Source organism: Elgaria multicarinata, chromosome 10, assembly GCF_023053635.1.
Source record: "Elgaria multicarinata webbii isolate HBS135686 ecotype San Diego chromosome 10, rElgMul1.1.pri, whole genome shotgun sequence".
Classification (NCBI taxonomy): domain Eukaryota; kingdom Metazoa; phylum Chordata; class Lepidosauria; order Squamata; family Anguidae; genus Elgaria; species Elgaria multicarinata.
Genome location: NC_086180.1, coordinates 2,242,984 through 2,265,982, shown reverse-complemented (window position 1 = coordinate 2,265,982; position 22,999 = coordinate 2,242,984). Strand labels below are relative to the sequence as shown.

The following is a 22,999-nucleotide window of genomic DNA, read 5'->3' as shown; positions in this document are numbered from 1 at the left end:
ATTGTCTCTTGAACAGCAGGGGATGGATGGGAAAGTTCTTTAAATTGATTCAAGAACAGAGTCTGATTTGGGCCAACGCCCTGCCCCCCTCGCCCAACAGCTGCCCCACATTGTTCAGGAGGGCCCCCAACCCCCTGTAGTGGATTGGGGGGTGTACAAGTGGATGCAGGGTGGGAGGGAATGCATTTTAGACCCATAGACGATCCTTTCCAATTTGTTTGCCATAATTGGCATGACGTATTTCTTGCACTTTAAAATAAATTTAGCAGTTTCAAGTTTTGTGCTTCTTATTTCCCCCCCCCCAGGAAACATATGTTCTTAAAAATCAAAGCTGGCATTTTTTGGGGGGCGGGGGGGGGGCGTGTGTGTGTGTGCGTGTGTGTGTGTGTGTGTGAGTGAGTGAGAGAGAGAGAGAGAGAGAGAAAGTCGCTCACCTTGCCTAGAGCGCAAAATAGTCTGGCACCGGCCCTGAGCATCCTCCAACCAGAATTGCCCCATCAAATTCTGTGAAGGAGGCAGGATGAGGGCGTGATAGCGGCCTGATCTGGAAGCCCCCCAGGCCCGATCCCATCGAAAGACCCGGGACGGAAGGGCTGCAGAGACACCCCCCCACCCCCACCCCGGCTGCAGGAGCACGAGCTACGCGCGACCCTCCCTGGCTGACGCCCACGGGAGCAGCGGATCCACCCACCTGCGCTCCTGCTTCAGTCACCTTTGCGGACGGATCCCCGTGGCCCCGCTCGCGCGGCCCCTTGGACGCGACCCCGAGGGCCAGGGAGGGGGCGTGACACCCCCCCCCCCGCCGCCGCCGCCGCCGCCTGCCCGCGTCTCCGCCCTGCCCCGCTTGCTCGGTCCCAGGCGGCGGCGGCTTCCCCTTTAAGAGCCGCGCGCCTGTCGCCGGAGCCCCGTGCCAGGAGCTGCTCCGCGGGCGCGCGAGCGAGCGAGCCAGCGGCCGCGGCCGGGAAATCAAACCTCTCAGCGGCCCAGACCAGAGGTCAGGAGCGCAAGCCTCGGGGCCCCACAGAATGCTGCGGGTTTTCATCCTCCAGGCGCAGCAGGTCCAGACTCCGGACGCGGACGTCAGCGATGCTTATTGCTCCGTGGTGTTCGAAGGTAAGAGGCGGCCCAGGCCAGGGGGGCCACGGAGAGGGAGAAGGGGCCCTTCGGGGCTGCTCCCATCTGCAGGGTACCAAAAGCGGGGCAAGCAGGAGGATCTACGCTACTGCTTTAAAATAGTTCATAACAGTTTTGACAACTGTTAGGGCCCAGAACGCGCTCCATAGGCCGTTTTCAAACCGTTATATCCTGCTTGGTGTAGATCTGTCACGCAAGCAGCCAGCGCTCTCGGTTGTGTCTCTCTCGGCCCCCCCGTCCCCCCCCCCCCAGTGAAGCTCATTGCTCCAGAGGCCTCATCCTAGTGGACTGGAGCAGGTGAAACTTCTGGCGTTTCCGGGTCAATTTGGTTCCCTGGCGGAATGTGGCTTTAATATTGCGGATCCAGCCCTGTTTGGAGGGAGTCCAAACTCCCTCCAAACAGGGTTTATTGATTCCGTACTGCATGGGATTGAAACCCAGATCCTCCCAGAGTGCAGGACACGGAATAACGGGCTCAAGTTAAAGGAAGCCACATTCTGGCTGGACCTCAGGAAAAACGTCCTGACTATTAGAGCAGTACGACAATGGAACCAGTTACCTAGGGAGGTTGTGGGCTCTGCCACACTAGAGGCCTTCAAGAGGCAGCTGGACTCAGGGAGGCTTTAGAGTGGGTTCCTGCATTGAGCAGGGGGTTGGACTCGATGGCCTTGTAGCCCCCTTCCAACTCTGCTATTCTATGATTCTATGGAATACTTAAAAGGTTGTCACACAGAGGAGGGCCAGGATCTCTTCTCGATCCTCCCAGAGTACAAGACACGGAATAACAGGCTCAAGTTAAAGGAAGCCGGATTCTGGCTGGACATCAGGAAAAACTTCCTGACTGTTAGAGCAGTATGACAATGGAACCAGTTCCCTAGGGAGGTGGTGGGCTCTCCCACACTAGAGGCCTTCAAGAGGCAGCTGGACCACCATCTGTCAGGGATGCTTTAGGGTGGATCCCTGCATTGAGCAGGGGGTTGGACCCAATGGCCTTGTAGGCCCCTTCCAACTCTACTTTTCTATGATTCTATATGGCGAAGGCTTGACCCTCGGCTGAAGGCCTTTCAGGCCCCGCTGGTCAGCTGCAGGGAAAAAAGGCCTCCAGTCCAACCGGAACACTGCACACACCACACCCTTGACCCTGGCAAGGGAACCAGCACCAGGTCCTGCACGGCAGTCCAGGACCCAGGCTTTGGAAAGAAACCAGGAGCTGGCCGGCCACAAGCGGGGTAACCCATCCCACGATTTCAATTCTGAGTCAGGCATGGGCTCCACTTTCCTTTTGAGATCAATGAGCCTTAAAAGTGCTCCGTTTCAGCTGGGTCACGCCCAGGCTGATTAAAGCATCAATCCTGCTTCTGCTCAAATGCATTGATAAAAACACATGGGATTTTAGGCATTAGGCTAGTTCTCACTGAGATATAAACCTATCAGAAACCTGTCAGGACTGTACCACTTCAGTCTGCCTTTGGGGGTGCACATGACTGAATGCGTCTCCATAAAACAACAGCAGCCTGCATAATTGGTTTTTTACGGAGTAGCCTCAAATCATTTGACTCCTCACGTGCAGTCTGAAGTGGTAGAGTCCCGACACAGGCTGGCCACACCAGAGAGAATGAGGCCTTTGTGCCTCCTGCCTTTTAGCCACAGGATGGAAAGAAACTAGTTCAAAGAGGGAAATGAGATGGGATCTGAGTCACTGCATGTGAACGGCCTCATCAGAGATACATCTTCCTGTCTGCATTCTAAGCAAATAAGACATTTGGCTAATTTATTAGTTATAATGTAAGAACAGCCTATGATTGATCAATACTACTGCATTTTTATTTGTACCTCCTGCCTGCCCTTTCATCATTTAATTTTGTAAAAGTTGTTCTCACGCACTCAGAGCCAGGGCAGCCAGGGGTGGAAGGGTGGGGGTGTCTTGGCATGGTGGAGGTGGGTGGAGAGGGATGTGGGGCGGGGAGGGAACTTGTGGGTGGAGAGGGATGTGGGGCGGGGAGGGAACTTGTAGAAATCTCAAGTCTAATTATGCAGCATTTTGTGCAGGTGGGGCTTCGTAAGGCACAGTTTGGCCCTAGATCCACAGAGAGTGAGGAGCAGAGAAGGTCACTGGGAAAGTGCTGGAATTCTCAGAAAAGCCATTTTTGGGCCACTGGAGAAGTGTGTGTGTGTGTGTGTAGTTGTGGGAAGGCCCCATCCTGCTTTGTGCTGCACTGAACTCAGTGAGCTGTTGGAAGTAACCTCTGGGCCAGTGCCTGAACTGGCACTGTGGAGGCTGCGGCTGCAGTCAACAATGATAGCTGTCAAACTCACCAGTCAGTTTTCCATTTTTAACCCTTCACTGCCCAATCTAGAACCATAGAATAGCAGAGCTGGAAGGGGCCTACAAGGCCATCGAGTCCAACCCTCTGCTCAATGCAGGAATCCACCCGAAAGCATCCCTGACAGAGGGTTGTCCAGCTGCCTCTTGAAGGCCTCTAGTGTGGGAGAGCCCACAACCTCCCTAGGGAACTGGTTTCATTGTCGTACTGCTCTAACAGTCAGGAAGTTTTTCCTGATGTCCAGCTGGCATCTGGCTTCCTTTAACTTGCGCCCATTATTCCGTGTCCTGCACTCTGGGAGGATCGAGAAGAGATCCTGGCCCTCCTCTGTGTGACAACCTTTTAAGTATTTCATAGAATCATAGAATCATAGAATAGCAGAGTTGGAAGGGGGCCACAAGGTCATCGAGTCCAACCCCCTGCTCAAGGCAGGAATCCACCCTAAAGCATCCCTGACAGATGGTTGTCCAGAAAGGGGCCTGAGGGAAAAGCAGTCCCCTTAATATTCAGATTTCAGCAAAGAGCTACTGAGGATCAATTCTAAGGCATGGGGGCTGGCTGTGTTTAATCAGGGGAGATGTGCCTTCTGCACGTGCTTGAATGCACTCTTTCCTTTATTGTTAATGCTCAGAATTGAAGTCTGAACCCAAGGAACTATTAGACTCTGCCTTGTTTGCTCCTTCTTCTTCTTTAACAACAACAACAACAACAGCATAATAACAATATCAACAAAATATATGCTTTCATTGCATTTCTACATCACCCAGTAGCCAAAGCTGTTTGGGCAGTTCACAGCAGTATAAAACGTAATAGAAAACCTTAGAATTTGCTTAAAAACAAACTGAAAACAATTAATAACCAAACTACCAGGACCTGATAAAAACTGAAATCCCGCCCCCCCAATCGGTGTGCATGGGGGCTTCACAAAGTGCAGGCCTCAGAATGTGATCGTGTCTAATTTGCTGAGCGTGTGTTTTGGCAGCAAAGCGCTGTGGATGGCAGAGCAAAGGAGGCAGCTGAGAAACGTAACCTCCCTCCCTCCCTCCCTATTTATAGCCCCCTCCTTGTCGCCAGGCTACATCTTGGCTATGGGCCTCAGCACCTGTTGTTGGGGGCTGGGATGGTTTATGTCAGCTTCCTCCAACGTGGTTTCCTCCAGATGTGTTGGGCGAGAACCCCCAGCTCTCCCCGCCAGCAACCTTGGGAAAGGTAGCTTTATGCCTCTCACAGAACTGGTGCTCTCTGCCAGAGAAGTACCACCTAACAGCCTGGCTGCAGGGGCTGCTTGCCTTCCTAATTTTGGCCTGGGGAAAATGTCTCCTGTCCAGCTATTGTGCAGCTGAGGACATGAAGCCTGGGAAGCAATTGGTCTTACGGGGAGCCCACGGAAGAATCGGGAGCATTTGCTCTGACTCTCTCTCTGTACTGATGAACGCGGGAGGGGGGCTTTATTGCAATGTGATCTCATAGAATCATAGAACAGTAGAGTTGGAAGGGGCCTGCAAGGCCATCGAGTCCAACCCCCTGCTCAATGCAGGAATCCATGTTCTGCGTCCGGCTTTAACTTCAAAAGGGGTGTCTCTCTAGGCCTCTAGCTTCCAAGACAGCCCCAGGATCCAAACTTGCTCTCTCCTTGCTGAAAATCCCTGTGTTCCAAGTGGGCATGTGGGAGAAATTCATGTGGTTCACATTTAAACATGAAGCTACCTTACTTTAGCCTTTCCATACTAAAGCACAAATGGAAACGCTGTCATCCTTCCAAATTTGCGCTTCTCTGAATTTAGCAATGGAGTTCTCCAATTAAAAGAAATGAGTATGTTCAGGAAAAGCTCAAGGCATTGTTGCTGCAACTTCGTCCGTGGAAAGTAAGTCACCTTCTCCTGAAAACTTTGGCCGGACTCCCCCTGATTACTCCACTTTCACCTTTTGGATACAACATTTCCAATTCTATTGTTGCACACTCCTCCTGTTCTTACTCCACATCCGAATCTAATAAAGTTTCTGTGGCTGTTTCCTAACTCCTACCAATGATGGATGCGTTGCTCTTCCATACGTGGCCTTCCTGTTCGTTCTTTCTTTCTTTGCTAGATGTCCCAGGGCCTGCTGCCCTTTGCATTGCATTTCTGCCAGGTTTTTTTTAATAACTTCTCCCCCCAGTTGCATCTCCATTTGTGGTCTACGTTTGGGTACCTCTTGAAAGTAACCTTTTAAAAATAAATAAATAAACTGTATCGTGGTCTATTAAACACTAGGAACTGCTTAGATTATAATGTTTTGAGATCATGATCGGCATTAATTTTGTTGTTGCTTAAATTGGAATTGGTTTAAATGGGCTTCTGTGTGGGTGGGCTTGAGGGGGCACAGGTGGTGGTGGTGGAGGAGGAAGAGGAGCAGGTATAAGGAGAAGTGGGTTGGGGGTCAGCAGGGCCTTGAAACCTTGCCCAAAAGGGGGCTCTCCGGAGGAGGGGGCTGAAGGAGAGGAGGAAGACAGCAGGACACATTTGGAGGGCGGGGTGGGGGGGCACTCAGCCAAGGCAGGAAGCGTAGGGAAAAGGTGGACGGGGAAAGTAGAACGTCATGGGAGCAGCCATGGGATGAGCGTGCACAGCGGCATGGATAGCTTCCCAGAGCCTCACAGGTGGGGGCGATGTCATCAGTGCCCGGCATGCACGTGGCCACCTTTTTCCTGTCCTGCTGAAGCCTCTGGCTTTGCAGGGTGTCAAATCATAGAATCATAGAATAGCAGAGTTGGAAGGGGCCTACAAGGCCATCGAGTCCAACCCCCTGCTCAATGCAGGAATCCACCCTAAAGCATCCCTGACAGAGGGTTGTCCAGCTGCCTCTTGAAGGCCTCTAGTGTGGGAGAGCCCACAACCTCCCTAGGTAACTGATTCCATTGTCGTACTGCTCTAATAGTCAGGAAGTTTTCCCTGATGTCCAGCCGGAATCTGGCTTCCTTTAACTTGAGCCCGTTATTCCGTGTCCTGCACTCTGGGAGGATCGAGAGGAGATCCTGGCCCTCCTCTGTGTGACAATCTTTTAAGTATTTGAAGAGTGCTATCATGTCTCCCCTCAATCTTCTCTTCTCCAGGCTAAACATGCCCAGTTCTTTCAGTCTCTCTTCATAGGGCTTTGTTTCTAGACCCCTGATCATCCTGGTTGCCCTCTTCTGAACATGCTCCAGCTTGTCTGCGTCCTTCAAAGAGAATGTTGCACTATTCTGTCTTCATGAGGATGGCATTCTAAGCCTCGGTTGTCATCCTTCCGTTTTTCTCCTGCTTTGCTCTCCGTTTCTATCCCGCCCTTTATCCTCTTGCAAGAAACTCCAGGCCTTGGTTTGCATGGTCCTCTTCCTCTCGGCTGCATCCTCACAACCACCTTGTGGGACAAGCTCAGTGGAGAGTCACTGAGGGGCTCAGAGTGACCCAGCGAGCTTTATTGCCAAGTGGGGACTAGAACCCAGATCTCCCCAGGCCCAGCCCAGCACTCCAAGCACGACACCACACTCTTTTTCGAAATCGTTTGAGCAGAATCCTGTGGCTCCCATCCCAGTTGGGCCCTTAACACACGGAGCAGATGTTGTTGGACTCCAGTTCCCAAAAGCCTTGAGTGCCATTTTCTTGGTAGGAAGGCAGGGTATAAATCAATCAGTCAGTCAAAGCCCCAGCCTGCATGGCCAATGATCATGGCATTGTATTCCAGTAACATCTGGAGGGCCAGGGGTTCCCTACCGCAGAGATATGGAAACAGGCATAGGTCTCTCTTGCTGGATGGGCAGTCGCGGGTGTAGGATCTTTGTGCATACTTGTTTACTCAGCATGAATATAAGCTGCCATCAACCCCATCATCTCTTTGGGATGGGGAAGGGGAAGACCTAGGCAGCATAAGCTGGATTGGGGCCTGTGTGTGTGTGTGTGTGAGAGAGAGAGAGAGAGAGAGAGAGAGAGAGAACATAGAGTGCCCCTATGGAAAGGAGGACTGGGGTCCTGTATCTTTAACAGTTGCATAGAAAAGGGGATTTCAGCAGGAGTCATTTGTACACAAGCAGTCCCTGGTGAAATTCCCTCTTCATCGCAACCGTTAAAGCTGCAGCAGCTATACTAGAGTGACCAGATACAAAAGAGGGCAGGGCTCCTGCAGCTTTATCTGTTGTGATGCAACTGCACTCTTATATTCTTTGAATTATTCTTACTCCATGGGTGTATTTCTGATAGGAGGCTGAGGCAGATGGGACCCACCTACAGTTTCCGGGCTGGTGTCCTGCTGCCCTGAGCTCTGCCCATAGTGGAGAGTTTTTATGCCAGAGCTCAAAATCCCGCTGGGGACTTTGGCCTGTCCTGGTGAGGACCTGGCAGTTTGATCTGCTCCTTTTGCAGTGCCCATGAGACAAGACAGGTGTGTATGAGGAATGAGAACCTCCGTCATAGTGATTTTGCCCAAATGTCAATGGATGGGTAGTCAGGGATTTGATGAACAATCATTAGCGTCCTTTGGGATGCCGTCCTACGAACTCATAAGAACATAAGAGCGTAAGAGCCCTGATGCTGGATCAGACCGAGGGTCCATCTAGTCCAGCACTCTGTTCCCACAGGGGCCAACCAGCCATCGGCCAGGGACTGACAAGGCAGGACACGGTGCAACAGCACCCTCCCACCCATGTTCCCCAGCAACTGGTGCACACAGGCTTACTGCCTCGAATTCTGGAGATAGCACACAACCATCAGGGCTAGTAGCCATGGAGAGCCTTTGCCTCCAGGAATTTATCCAATTCCAACCCCCTTTTAAAGCCATCCAGATTGGTGGCCATCACTACATCTTGTGGTCTGTGTAGCCATACTTAGGATTATGCTGTTAATGACTATGGACATTAGCAGTGGGGATCTGGGACCCATGTTCCAGGGTGGGTGGAAGTGAGAAACAGGCAATGTTGAAGTTTGAAAAGCAAGAAAGAAGCCTGTCTGTTTGTTTATTTTTATACGGGTGCACAATCTTTCATCTCTGACGGCGGTATGCGATTCTGGCTTACGTACTGGAGGCTGTGCACGCACACACACACACACACGTGTGCACACACATAGAGAAGCAATCCTGATCCAGATTGTTCTTTCCATGCTGCTAGTAGTTTCAGAGCAAGAGTGATCTGTGGAGGCAGGGAGTGGAGTGTACAGATGGTGGGAAAATTGGTGGCGGTGGGAGGGGGTGTGTCTGTGTACCCTGGGGCACTGCAGGCGATGCTCTCCTGCTTAAAAGCCTTTATTATTATTATTATTATTATTATTATTATTATTATTATTATTATTCCTAAGAATTTTAAGATCTTGTGATTGTTATTTTAATATTGGTTTTATATGCTCTTTTAACTAATTTTATGTATTATTTATTTATTATTTATTTATTTAGAATATTTATATACCGCTCCCCATTGAAAAAATTCGGAGCAGTGTACAAGTTAAAATGAAAATTAAACCAGAATAAAACAGTTAAAACAAAATTTAAAAGAAGCCAAAACAGAGATCCAAGGCTGCATATGAAGGAAAGGCTTCTTGGGATAAAGATGTTTTCAGGAGGCGCCGAAAGGAGTACAAGGTTGGAGCCTGCTGACCTCCAGAGGCAGGGAGTTCCGCAGGAGGGGAGCCATTTTATATTTTATTTGGTGTTGCTCCCCTCCTCGATCCATAGGGAGAGGTGGGTTGTCGTTGTTGTCATTATTATATTTGGGATTCCAGGACAGTGTACAATTTGGAACCAGATTTGCGGTTGAAATTTGGATGCAATAGCCTGCGTAGGAATGCTCCGTTTCAGTTCATTTTTGATCAGGATTTGCCCAGTTTGCACCTTCTGGACCAAACATACACTCAGAAGCAGTGTATGGTCAAAATCATTCCAGAGCTTGCAATGTGATTCATGGACAACCCCCACCCCCCAAATGCATCCAACAGCATGTGTACATTTCAAAAATGTGTGTGATTATTATTTTTTTACTTAAATATGCACAAATATACTTTAATCAATGGGAGAAGAATGCATACATTTCAAAGATGTGCACAATTGATGTGTTCGTTTGTGGAAACATGCACAGATTGTCATGCAAAAAGCAAAGCGAAAAGCAAATCTGATACAGACTCGAGTCATAACTAGCTTTGAGATGGAATTCGGAAAACTTCAGCAAGCCAGAATTTTGCTGATTCACAACAACCTTAAGCTTGAGTTAGCAAAGTCGGGGGTCAGTCTTGGAGAGGACTGTCTGTAGCACCTTCTCTTCTCTGCCAATCCAATGCATGGGTGAGGGGACATGCTGTCTGCAGGTAGGAGTGCTGGTGTCCCTCCTCCCTTGTAAACCGCCCAGAGAGCTTTGACTATGGGGCAGTAAATAAAATAAATAAATAAATAAATAAATAAATAAAATACACACACACTGATGCTCTCCTTGGAAATTTGTAAATAAAAAGCAAACATTACAAAGGCGCTATTTAAATTTTTCATGTTTCATCCATAAGGAATCTAAACTGCCCCCTGGAGTCCCTCAACACTTCGGGAATTTGGGAGTGCAAAACACACACACACACACACACAGAGAGAGAGAGAGAGAGTGAGTGAGTGAGTTAGGCATCATCACCAAATTTCTGGCATGCTGGAAAGTTTGATGTTCCCTTGTCTCAAAAGCCCACACATTTTTCCAGTTGCCTAATCTCACTCAAACCGTGGGTTTGGCCACTGATAGAAACTCAAACAACAAGAAGATTCCAGTTTGTCATACTGGCTTTGGACACTTGTGTGTGATTAGAGTGTGATTGGACAGTTTGGGTGATTAGAGTAAAGTATTCATACCTCATGGGTGCGAGAAGGTTACACCTTCTTTGTTTTATTCTGCTAGACTGAGACAGATAATCCAGTCGCAGTGACAGTAAAATAACTCAGTACATCTCAAGGAGGACAGCGCAAGGCGTGCTCTCTGAAGTGTATGCATGTTATTTAAAATAGAATGATGAATAGTTAATAATCCAGCACAGCCATTGGTTTCTAAAGATCACGAGAGGATTTGGAGACAGTGATTGGAGTGACTCCCAGAAAACAGCAGACTCCGTCCAATGAAATGGATTGGTCACAAGCTCTGAATGGACAGACAGTACTTCTTAATGCAACATAGAAGTAGCCCGAGGGACTCATTGCAACCAGATATTGTGACAGATGTAAGCACAAGTGTTTTTTTAAAACTACACGAGATCATGGAGGATGATAGCTATATCGAATGCCTATTAGCTGTGATAGGTAGGAATCATGCCTTATAAGCTTGTAACATTACAAGCCACTCTGAGAGCCTTTTTTGGCTGAGGAGCAGGGTATAAATATGATAAATAAATAAATAAAATAAATAACATTACCCCTCTGGTTGCTAGATGCTGGGTAGGTCAGTGGGCAGGCAACAGAGAATGGCTCTCCTTCATGTCCTGCTCGAGAGCTTCTGTGGCATCTGGCTGGCCACTGTTGGAGGCAGAATGTTGGGGTGGATGGATGTTTTTGACAACTGGCAATTGGCATCACAATTTTTACAGGCACATAAAAGTGCTGGGGCTTGCTGGTAAGATCTACGTGGCTCAGGGCACCCAAAGGGTGCACTCCTCAAGCAGGAGCCTGGCTGTACACTGAGATGGTCTTTGGCCCTCCTCCTCCTCCAGAGGCCCCCCCCCCCCCTGAACTGTGGGGAACGGCGGCAGGGCCTGCTTGCTAGCAGCACCCTCTTTCTGGTCAGCTCTGCCCAGGGAGGCCCCCCCCCCCGGTGGAATTGTGTTAACTGCTGCTTCTTTTCTGCCCTTTATTTGTTGTTGCATTTCTTTATTTATTGTATCTGCCAACATTATTTTTGGGGTGTTTTTTAAAGCATGATTTTTTAAACTGCCCTACAGATGAAGAACGAGGAGCAAATTACGTGTGTGTGTGTGTATGGAATTATGGTGCCCATGAAGAAACAGAAGCCTAAAACCTGTAAGGGTTCTATTACAAGTGCTTGTTTGATAACAGGGTTACTAACAGGGACTGGCTGACGAGACCGCATCACGCCAGCCCTTTTCCAGCTTCATTGGCTGCCAGTCCAGGTCCGGGCCCGATTCAAAGTGCTGGTATTAACATTTAAAGCCCTAAACGGTTTGGGGCCAGGCTATCTGAAGGAACGCCTCCTCCCGTATGTACCTGCCCAGACCCTAAGGTCATCCTCAGGGGTCCTTCTCTGCGAGCCCCTGTCAAAGGAAGTGAGGCAGGTGGCTACCAGGAGGAGGGCCTTCTCTGCTGTGGCACCCCGCCTGTGGAATGAGCTCCCTAAGGAGGTTCGCTTGGCACCTACATTATATGCTTTTAGACGCCAGGTGAAGACCTTTTTATTCTCCCAACATTTTAACAATCTATAAATTTTAAATAACATGGTTTTAAATTTGTAATTTTGCATTGCTGGTTGAGCTTTTATATTGTATTTTATATTATGGTTTTATACTGTTGTTTTATACTTTGAATGTTTTTAATTTTTGTGAACCGCCCAGAGAGCTCTGGCTATTGGGCGGTATAGAAATGTAATTAATAAATAAAAATAAACAAACAAATAAATAATTATTTAAGTAAGGAAAACAAAAAGAGATCTCCCCAACTCCTATAAAGCAGTTGCCCGCAACCCGGTGCCCTCCAGATGTGTAGGACTACAACTCTCATAATAGCAAGCTGGGGCTTATGGGAGTTGTAGTGTGCGAGGTTAGGGAGGCTGCTGTAGTGGGTAGTGGGTGGAAGGGAATATGGACCAAGCTGAAGAGTGGTGACTAGCGCAGAATGGCGCATGACTTAGGGAGGGGGCTGTGAACTGTCAAAGCCCAGTCTCTCTCCCCCCCCCGCCCCGCCAGGCTGCACAGCGCCCACTTTCTTGGGACCTCCCTGAGGAGGCGGCGTCCCGGCGGAGCATCCCTGGCGGGCGGGCGGGCGCCCCCTGGCGGGATGCCGCGGCCCCTGCGGCTGGTCCTGATGCTGCGCCCGGCCGAGGGAGGCGGCGCTGGGCGGGGGCGGCTCGGGCGGGCCAGGCGGCCGGGCGGGCAGAGGCGTCGCGCCACTCCGCGGGACGGCCCGGGCAGCAGGGACCATGCTGCGCTGCGTGCTCCAGCGCGCCTGCAGCCTGCCCGGCTTGGAGAAGGGCGACAAGCGCAGCGACCCGGTGGCCAGCCTGACCTTCCGAGGTGAGCCAGGCGCCTGCGGGGCGCCCCCCCCCCCGCCCCGCGCAGCCCCTCTCCCACCCCCGGCCCGGACCGAGGAGGGACCGGCGGGCGGCGGCGACGGGGAAACGCAGAGGCATCCCGGCCCCCGCTGACCCACGGGGGGCAGGAATAGGGGGCGTCTCTGTGGGGCGGGCGGATTGGTTCAGGGTCTAGGAGTTATATTGTGGGTCTTTGGGGGGTGTGGGTCTCTGGCTGTTGTGCTCTTCTTGCACTTGTTTTGTGGGGGGTGGGGGTGGGGGTGGGGATTGAAAAGGCTTAAATGGGGGGGGGAATAAAGACCTCTTGCTAGCTGGCAATGATGGGAGTTGCAGTCCAACACACTCGGAAAGTACCAGGTTGGGGCAGGATGATGGACGGATTGTAGATTCCGCAATGCCTGCTGTGCGTCAGAAAGCGGCGGGGTTTCTTTCACCCTAGAACACGACCCTAGTTTATTTATTTATGAATTATTACATTTATATCCCGCCTTTCCCCCTCTTGCAAGGAACCCAAGGCAGCTTGCATGGATCTCCTCTTCCTCCTCTCCATGTTATCCTTGCGACAACTCTGCGAAGTAGGTTAGGCTGAGAGTCAGTGACTGTCATCCCATGAACTTCGTGGCCAAGCGGGGATTAGAACCCGGATCTTCAGAGTCCCCATCGAACACTCTTCACTACTGCACCACCCTGGTTCTCCACAGGAGCTGCAGAGGGCTGGGATGGAATACTCTGACTCTGATCCATTCTCTCTGCTCAGTAGTGTGTGATGCCATTTTTCCAGTAGCTATATTAGGCTGGGTGGTGTGTCATAGTTCTTGGCGGGGGGGGGGGGGGGGGGAACTGGCCCTTGGTTGTGTCTGTAGCTCCCTCAAGTCCTGAAGGACTTGTCACTCCATCCCTCTCTTTGTCCAGTCAAGCCATTTTCCTGTCTTCCTTTAAGTCACAGAATCCTTGAGCTGGAGGGCACCATAGAGTCTATCTAGTCCACCCTCTCCTTGCCCAATGCAGGAAATCCAAAGCACCCCCAATAGATACCTGTCCAGCCTCTGCCTAAAGATCTCCAGCAAGGGGGAAGCCCTACCCCCACCGTTCTCACCATTCAAAAGTTTCTCCTCATGTCCAACTCAAATCTGTCCTCCTGTAACTCAAGCCCATTAGATCTAGTGCTGTCTCCGGGGCAATAGAGAACAAGTCTTTTCCCTCTTCAGTGTGACAGTCCTGAAGAACGCTCTCAGGCTCTCAGTCTTCTCTTCTTCAGGGCTAAACATACCCATTTCTTCAACCTTTCCTCATAGGACTTGCTTTCCACACCATGGACCATCTTTGTTGCCCTACTTTGAACCCATTCCTACTTCAGGATCCATTTTAGCAGAGCCAACTCCAGACCACCCTAAAATTTCTTCATGGCTAGAGATTTGAACCCAGCTCTTCGCAAACTAAGCCTGCTATTCTGTCCTTTACAGTTTACCCCACTCCCCTGCTAACACCAGACTTCTACCCCATCCTTTCTCCGTGACCTCATTTGTCAGCCTCCAGGACCCCAGGAAGAATGAGTTTTGGGGAACAAATGCATCATAGATTGTGCTCCCTGTTTGGGGTCTAATTGCCACATTTGCTGTTACGAAGGAAACCCCCCACCCCACCCCGCCCCATCAAGTTGACTAGGAACTTGAAGTTTTGTGATGTTTTTGGCTTTCCTTACTTGCTTGGATCAACTTGAGGGATCTGATTAACAAGCCCCTTCAACGGTGCCCCCTCTTAATTTGCTCCCCCCTTTTCTTCTTCTTCTTTGGGATCCTGCGCTGGTGACCGTGTGAGTTAATCTCTGCCATTTGTGGAGGATCCCACCTCGGAGACATTTTTTTTTTTTTGGTGTCGCTCCTTGGCCTGCAACAACAGCTGTAGGACAGCAGGGAATTCAGCAGGTGAAGCTTTAAATAGCATGAAGACCAAGAGTTCACCTGTTGGTTTCTGACTGTCGCAGTAACATGGTTAAAAAAACCACAACGATTTAAAATCAGAGGTTTTGGATTATGCTCCTTCGTAAACCACCCAGAGAGCTTTGGCTATGGGGCGGTATATAAACGTAATACATAAATAAATAAATAAATATTTATATCAGCTGCAAAGACATCTGCTTTAATTGTTGCTGCAGCCAATCAGTACCCATGTTTGTTTAGACAAATGCAAATACATAAATTAGAACCCTGGACACTTGATTTAAATCAGTGACATAAATCTGCTACTTACCTCTGTGATTTAAAGCATGGTTTAAACCAATGATTGAAAGGGCTTTGATTTAAACTCCATTCATGCTGAAGCACACAGGGGATCAGCTAGAAAGAAAATCCCAGCCCCGGTTTGGGAGACTTAGGGCATGTCTACACCAGCCCTATATCCCGGGATCATTTTTGTACATCCAGATGCCCCACAGGGGATCCCAAGAGCAGGCAGGGATGATCCCTCCATTTTCCTGGGATAACCCTTAGGTGTACAAAGGACGCCGGACTCAGTAACCTTTTGCCACTTTCCATGTTTGCCTGAGAACCATGCAGGGATAGTGTTTGGTGGTTAAGACTGGGAGCTGAGAGCCAAATGATCTCCTTGGGCAGGATTTAATCAGCCGCTCCTCCCAGAACCTGTAACAGGACTGTGGTGACGATGGCTGATGCTAAATAAAGGCTGATCATTCCTATCGTTATATGTCACCAGACTTTTCCTTGCTCATATGAACACCCTCCGGTAGTGGTGTTCTTGTTTTGTGATTTACATTTGTGCTCTGGGGTGTTTTGACGTCTCTAGCAGCAGACATCACAAGCAATGCAGAATTCAGTCATTCATTCATTTCTTATATTTCTATACCGCTCCATAACTGAAGCTCTCTGGGCAGTTTACAAAAATTAAAAACCATAAAAATGGATGGGTATGGCAGGTGGGGGGCGGGTGCTGGAAATGGCCTCAAGGCGCAGATTTCACAAGGTTTCTGCTTGGATCAATAATATTTGTGGGGCATCGCTGAAGCAGTGCATAGTGTGAAAAGTGGGCTTCAAGTTTCTGTGCAATGTAGCAGTTATTTATTTATTATTACCACATTATATACCATCTAAAAAGCTATCATGACAGTGTATAACAATTTAAAACAATACATCCGTGCAACAATAAAAACAAGGACATTTTTAAAAAAGCCCAGTAAAATACCCATTAAATCATTAAAAAACACCTGCACATTTTAAATGGCTAAATTGAAAAGAACGTGCCTTTATACCCTTTCTAAAGGCCAAGAGAGTGGGGGACAAATTGGGACCAGGATACCTGAAAGAACAATACCTGAAAGAGGGGAGACATGATAGCACTCTTCAAATACTTAAAAGGTCACACAGAGCAGGGCCAGAATCTCTTCTCGATCCTGCCAGAGTGCAGGACCCGGAATAATGGGCTCAAGTTACAGGAAGTCAGATTCCAGCTGGACATCAGGAAAAACTTCCTGAGTGTTAGAGCAGTACGACAGTGGAACCAATGGTCTAGGGAGGTTGTGGGCTCTCCCACACTAGAGGCCTTCAAGAGGCAGCTGGACAACCATCCATCAGGGATGCTTTAGGGTGGATTCCTGCATTGAGCAGGGGGTTGGACTCGATGGCCTTTAGGTCCCTTCCAACTCTACTATTCTATGATTCTATAACCTGCCTGGTTACTGAGGTCATCTGAGGGCATGCTCCTGGTGGTTCCACATGGTCCAATTGGAGTCCACCAGGAGAAGAGCCTTCAGTGTGGTGGCCCCCAACCTATGGAACTCCCTGCCTCTGGAGGTCAGGCTGGTGCCAACTTTGTATTCCTTCTGGCACCTCCTGAAAATGTTGTTGTTCCAGGAAGTCTTCCCTTAATGATGAGTTTTATTTGCATTTTGTTCTTTTAAAATGTATTTCAATGTGTTTTTTATTCTTTTATTGAATTTGTTCACCGCTCCAAAATTCTTGAATGGGGAGCAGTATATAAATATTGTAAATAAATAAATAAATAAATAAACTGCAGTTTTGGGGAGGAGTGCATTCCACAGCTTGGGGGCAACACAGGAGAAAGCTCTTTCATGTGTGCCTGACAAACAGGCCTCTGCAGGTAATCTTGTCCTCAAAAGTTCCTCTCGTCCAATGTCTGGGCAGGGTCAGGGGGAGACAGGCCTGGCCCCCATCTATATGACAACAGGATTGCTCCTCATTGAATATAAACCTGAATTTTTGTAGATTCAAATCTATGCAAAGCGCGTCACACTGCAGCAGCAACAGTGATTTATTGCCTGAAATTTTTTTTTTGAAGTGCAGTTATTAATGTGCACATACACATTATCGCATTAACGATGCTATGGAGTACAGACGAGCAAAGCTCTAAATTTTATCTGCGGAGCTCCACAGATTCATAGAAGAGGAAAACCGAGTGAAGAAAGGAACGAGGCAGCAGACTAGGATGCGAGCAGGGGACTGAACACGTCTCCTTCCTCTCGCTGCCCATTCGCTCCTCTTTGTTTTAATTTTAAAAGCACCATCTGAGGACCTCTGCAGATTCATATAACCCGACATGAAAACGGCAGGAAGGAATGAGGCAGCCAAAGGACGCGATAGATGGGAAGACGGGAAATTGGCTAATCACTTTGTCCTGCCCTCAAAGTTACGCCCACATTTCAAAATGTGATTTAACTCCCCCAAGGTCACATAACTATAATGCAGTGCAAACTCTAAGGCTGATCTAAAAGTCGTGGTAAATTGCAACTACGAATATGCGCATTATCGCGTTAAAAACCTGGCGCTTCAGTGAATGGATGGCTGCGTCATGTGTCCTGAAACGCGAATCTGCGCATTTATGTCGGGTTAAAGAAGCTGAATTGACATCCTCAGCCCTTTAAAACTATAACTGTTAAGACCAACACCTTGAATGGAGCCCTCTCCCTGCCGTTCCCTGTTAACAAAACAAAACTCAACTGCTCTCCCAAACATTTTGAAGACAAACCCCGGGCAAAATCTCTTCTTCCCCCTTCAGATCCTCAAGCTCCCTTTAGCAGGAAGCAGCAGATCCTGGTTGCATCTTTCACATTCCAGCAAATTCTTTTTTCAAACATCGTTCTGTGAGTCTCCTGGGAAAGGGCTGTCGAGTGACCATATATAGTAGCTTTGGGCTCAGCCCCGGAGCTCTGTGCGAGCAAGAGGCAGGACAGCGGCGCAGAGTTTTGCCAGGCAACGGTCCTTCCTGCAGTCCTTCGGCATCGGAGTCTGCCCTATTGTTCTGGTTCCTTTTCCTTTTCCCATTCTCTGGCAAACAGAGCAGCACCTGGAGACTCCCTTCTGCCGCTGCTAAGATGGATTGCTCAAGCTTTCAGGCACTCCATGTCCTTTGCATTCGTTTCAGGTTTTGACAGGTTTGCTAATCTTCAGTGTAGAGAGCCAGGAGAAATGAAACACGGCAGACCCCAAAGATGAAACAGAAAAGTCACCAGCAGATGAGTCAGAATTGCTTTAGCTCCGCTGCCGGTGACGTTGCTCTGGAATCAACAGCAGCTTCTGAGCCGGCATAGAGAGTGGTTAGAACAGCCTCCCACAATCTGGTGCCCTCGGGCATTGGCTGGGGATTATGGGGATTGCAGTCCAACACATTTGGAAGATCCCAGTTGGACGTCATAGAATTATAGAATCATAGAATAGCAGAGTAGGAAGGGGCCTCTGAGGCCATCGAGTCCAACCCCCTGCTCAGTGCAGGAATCCCCCCTAAAGCATCCCTGACAGATGGTTGTCCAGCTGCCTCTTGAAGGCCTCTAGGGTGGGAGAGCCCACAACCTCCCTAGGTCACTGGTTCCGTTGTCGTACTGCTCTAACAGTCAGGAAGTCTGACTTACAGTGCCTAACGTAAGAACATCAGAAGAGCCCTGATGCTGGATCAGACCAAGGGTCCATGTAGTCCAGCACTCTGTTCACACAGTGGCCAACTAACTGTTGACCCGGGACCAACAAGCAAGACATGGGTGCAACAAACAGCATCCTCCCTTCCAGGGACCAGGGAGACCTGGAATCCAATGCCCTGGCCGTCATGAAACCCGCTGGGTGTGAGCTTAGAGCAGGCCCTGTGTCTCAGCAAAACCTACCTCATAGGGTTGTTGTACAGAGGCTGATGCTGTGCTGGCCACACTGGGATGCTTTGGACATCCACATCCATAAATGTGATTTAAAATGCTTGCCAAGGTGAGCACCACAGATTACATTTCCTTCTGTGCTCTCAAATACCGTCGCGTGGCAGGCCACGTTCTCACACAGCGATATTTGATCACGTGTCCTACGCTCCTGGGCGGAGTGAGGCACGTGAGCCTTTCCAACTCGGAGGCTGCATAAGCGCTCGGTCGTGGTCCTGGCCGCCTGGAGGGCTCCTTAGTTTAAAACGGGTGGGCAATTCGTGGCCTTGCAGAAGTCTGGGCCTTCAACTCCCATCAGCCCCAGGCAGCATTGCCAATGGTGAGGGATGATGGGAGATTCACAGGACCGTATTTTTATACAGCTGCAGGAGTATAGCTAGAGTGACCAGATGCAAAAGAGGACAGGGATCCTGCCGCTGTACCTGTTGTGATGAAGAGGGGATTTCACCAGGTGCTGCATGCCTACAAAGGACCCCTGCTGAAATTCTCTTTCCATTTGGTCACCCGACCCCCAAGGCCGTTCGACTGGTCGTACTGGGTTCAGTCTGGAAGCAGCCCTGGTCTCTCTCTCACCGACGTCCCTGCCCTTCCTTGCAGCCCAAGACTTAGTATCCGTTTCTCTTGAGCAATCCCTTCCCTTGCACAGCTTCTGGGCCTCAAGGCTTTGCCCTGCCCCCACCGTGCCACAGCCTTCTCCCCACTCCAGTCCCAGCCTCTTAAGTGTGGGTGTGGCAGCAGCTGGGCAGGAGGGGACCGGCCCTTGACTCCCTTCGGGCAGGAATCGGCCGCCTTTGCCAGGCACATGATGAAGCTGCTTTAAATGCCAGTCAGAGCCTTGGTCCACTCAGGACCCGTCTTTCATCCTCTGACCGGCAGACCCCCCCCAACCCCCCAAGGATGCTCTTTCCACCTGAGAGCCTTTCAACTTGTGAAATTTAACCAGGGTTAACACCTATTCTCCTAGTGTCGTCCCTCACTGCTGTGGAGGGTTAAAAATAATCTCCGAGATCAGTCGAAATGTTGCATAAACATTCCTTCAAACAGATGTGCCGTGTTGCTCTCGGGGCAGTTTCTCACCCTCCTGTGGTCTTTTTTTAGGTGTGAAAAAGAGAACCAAGGTGATCAAGAACAACACCAACCCTGTATGGAACGAGGTGAACTGGACTTTCCCTCTCTTTGCGTCTCCAGGTTTCACGTCAGCCAGAGATTACAAAGGTTCAGCCTCGCTATGAATAGGGTTGGGGAACGGCGGGTGATCGTGAGCCTCTGGTCCTCACCGATACGTCAGTGCAGCCAGTCCCACACAGCTTGGATGAAGAGGCACTGGACAACTAGCTCAAAAGGGCCGGCTTCCAAGCAGATTTGGGCTTAGGCTGGGGGGACAGGGAAACCCAGCCCTGGCTGGAAGCAGAGCCGCTGGGGCAAACAGGGGTGGAGACCTTAAGGCAGATGAGCAACGTTTTGGGAGAAGCTGGGATGGGGGATGGCAAAGGACTCAGCAAGACACGGACCCTGGAAATATAAGACGGCAGAGTCGCTGGATGCAAACCTCAAAGGATTGCATTGGACGGAGAATTTTGCCAGACTGAGCTCTTTTCATCAATTTCGCGCTAAAGATACAGAAAAGAGTAACAGAAATGGGCCGCCAGGGCTCATCCAGAATCCTCCGAGTTTTGTCACTCTTAAAAAATGCACAAAGGTTTCTTCCACATGAGCACTTTCCTCTGGAATTGTCATCCTTTGCTCACGTGCTTTTTGTGGAGTAACCAGTTATCAAATCATTTAAATCCAGTATTTTCTGTGTTGTCATCTTGTGTGTTTTCAGTCCTTACTTACGGTGATTTAATTATTTATTTGTAATAAAATATAATGGAAGCATCAGCCTGTCCAGTGCAAAGACACCAAGCAAGGTTAAGGATTTTTCAGAGCTCCTGTCCCTTTAATTAAAAGTTTATTTTTATACAAGTCCTGCCCTTTTGTTTGTATTTATGGCTGGAGGATTACCGATTAATAGATTCTTAATTGTCTCTGGCTTAATTGTCCCAATATCAGTTTGTGTTCCTATAAGGTTGGTAGAGTCCTTAATTAACAGCTTCTTTTCATTAGGATTTTTCCCTTTTCATCTTTTATACTAACATTAACCAAAAAATAAAAAGCGAGAGTTAATCCATAATTAAATCCTCCTAGGCACAGGAACAGAAGCAGTCATCGGTACAATTAAGCTATTCTTCACTAACTGCTCAACACCGATCAACAGGAAGCAATAAAACAGGCTGAACCTACAAACAGGAAACTTCTAGTTAACATTGCTGGGAATCTTTGCTTAATAGAATCATAGAATAGCAGAGTTGGAAGGGGCCTACAAGGCCATCGAGTCCAACCCCCTGCTCAATGCAGGAATCCACCCTAAAGCATCCCTGACAGATGGCTGTCCAGCTGCCTCTTGAAGGCCTCTAGTGTGGGAGAGCCAACACCCTCCCTAGGTAACTGGTTCTATTGTCGTACTGCTCTAACAGTCAGGAGTGAGTAGTGAGTAGACATTGTAGGAGGATCTTGGCCATGGAGCAAAACATTGCTGGAGAGTATAGCACTACATTAAGTGCTTCTGTGAAGCCTCTGCCCTAATTCTCTTTCCATCTAACTGAAGGCAAGGGATGCCTCAGCAGTAGTGAAGAGCTCCAGTATCTCTTTACTTTTAACAGGCAAATGATAGACCAGAGAGATTCAACTGATGAGGCTCTGCCCATGCTAGGAAGAACCTTCACCTGTTGGCTTTCTGTCTCTTCTGTCAATGCTTGGTGCCAGAATGTGTTTTCAGTCCCAGGGATCAGCTCTGGAAGCAGCAAGAAAAATGAGCTTCTGCACATCTCCTGAGTGTGTCCTTCAACACTGAGTAACCACAGCCATCTCCCAGGACCCACCAGTCTCCTTTCACTCTTCTCTTAGGGCTTTGAATGGGACCTGAAAGGGATTCCACTAGACCAGAATGCGGAACTTCACGTCGTCGTCAAAGACCATGAGACCATGGGCAGAAACAGGTAGGGATGCTCCACACTGCTTCTAGGGGTGAGCAGCTGGCTTTGGGGTCTTGCGCGGCACCTGCTGCAAGGTTGCAGGTGAATTTGCTCCCCTTCGCGAGGGGCTGAAGTCGGCTCCCAGCCCTTCGTTCCCTGAGGAATGAGAGTCAATCAGTTTGGCCCACATGGGTGGCTGGAGGGCCCAGTCATCATACAGTTGCTTGGGTCAACAAAGGATGTCCAAATGGAAAGTGGCTCTCAGCCAGACAGTTGCCTCTGGGGAGCCCCAAAGTAGGGTGTGATGGCAACACATGTCCCCTTTTATTGCGACACACACACACGTCCCAGGAAGTGGTCCTCAGGGGCATAGTGCCACTGCACCCGGATGGCATCTATTCCAGTCATGACCAGTAGCCGTTGGGAGATTTCCTGTCCTCCAAGCGTTTATCTAATCCCCTTTTAAAATGGTCCAAATTGGTGGCCATCGTTCCATCTTGTGGCAGTGAGTTCCATCGCATATCTACGCACAGTGTGAAGAAGTCCTGCCTTTCACCTGTCCTGAATCTTTCCCACTGATCAGCCTCATGGGATGACCCTGATGCATTGTGTGGCTGCTGTCAAGAAGGCAAACTCCGTGCTAGGCATGATCAGAAAAGGAGCTGAGAATAAAATGGCCAGCATCCTACTGCCTTTATGCAAACCTACGGTGCGACCACACTTAGAATGCTGTGTGCAGTTCTGGTCACCACACCTAAAAAAGGATATTATGGAGCTGGGAAAGGTGCAGGAAAGGGCCACTAAAATGATCAAGGGGCTGGAGCATCTCCCTTACGAGGGAAGGTTACAACACCTGGGATTGTTTAGCTTGGAAAAAAGGAGGCCGAGGGGAGACAGGATAGAGGTGGACAAAATGATGCCTGGTGTGGAGAAGGTGGAGAGAGAGACATTTTCCTCCCTCACTCATAATACTAGAACTCAACGGGGTCATATCCCATGAAGCTGACTGGTGTTAGATCCAGGACAAATAAAAGGAAGGACTTCTTCAAACAGCGCACAGTTAAATTATGGAAAACAGACAAGACATTAAAGCTTATATCAAGGTCACGAGTACACAGGGAGACCATTGGCC

General features: G+C 49.3%; 1 protein-coding gene across 2 annotated transcripts in view; it reads left to right on the top strand.

Annotated features, from left to right (window-relative positions):
* Positions 1–1,003: 1,003 nt before the first annotated feature.
* Positions 1,004–22,999, top strand: part of DYSF (dysferlin) — a 201,087-nt gene continuing 179,091 nt past the window's right edge. For both annotated transcript variants that reach the window (XM_063135826.1, XM_063135825.1), the window contains exons 1-3: positions 1,004–1,113; positions 19,952–20,007; positions 21,800–21,891. In XM_063135826.1, the coding sequence (XP_062991896.1) occupies positions 1,026–1,113; positions 19,952–20,007; positions 21,800–21,891 (236 nt within the window). In that variant the 5' untranslated portion in view covers positions 1,004–1,025. The remainder of the gene's footprint in view (positions 1,114–19,951; positions 20,008–21,799; positions 21,892–22,999) is intronic.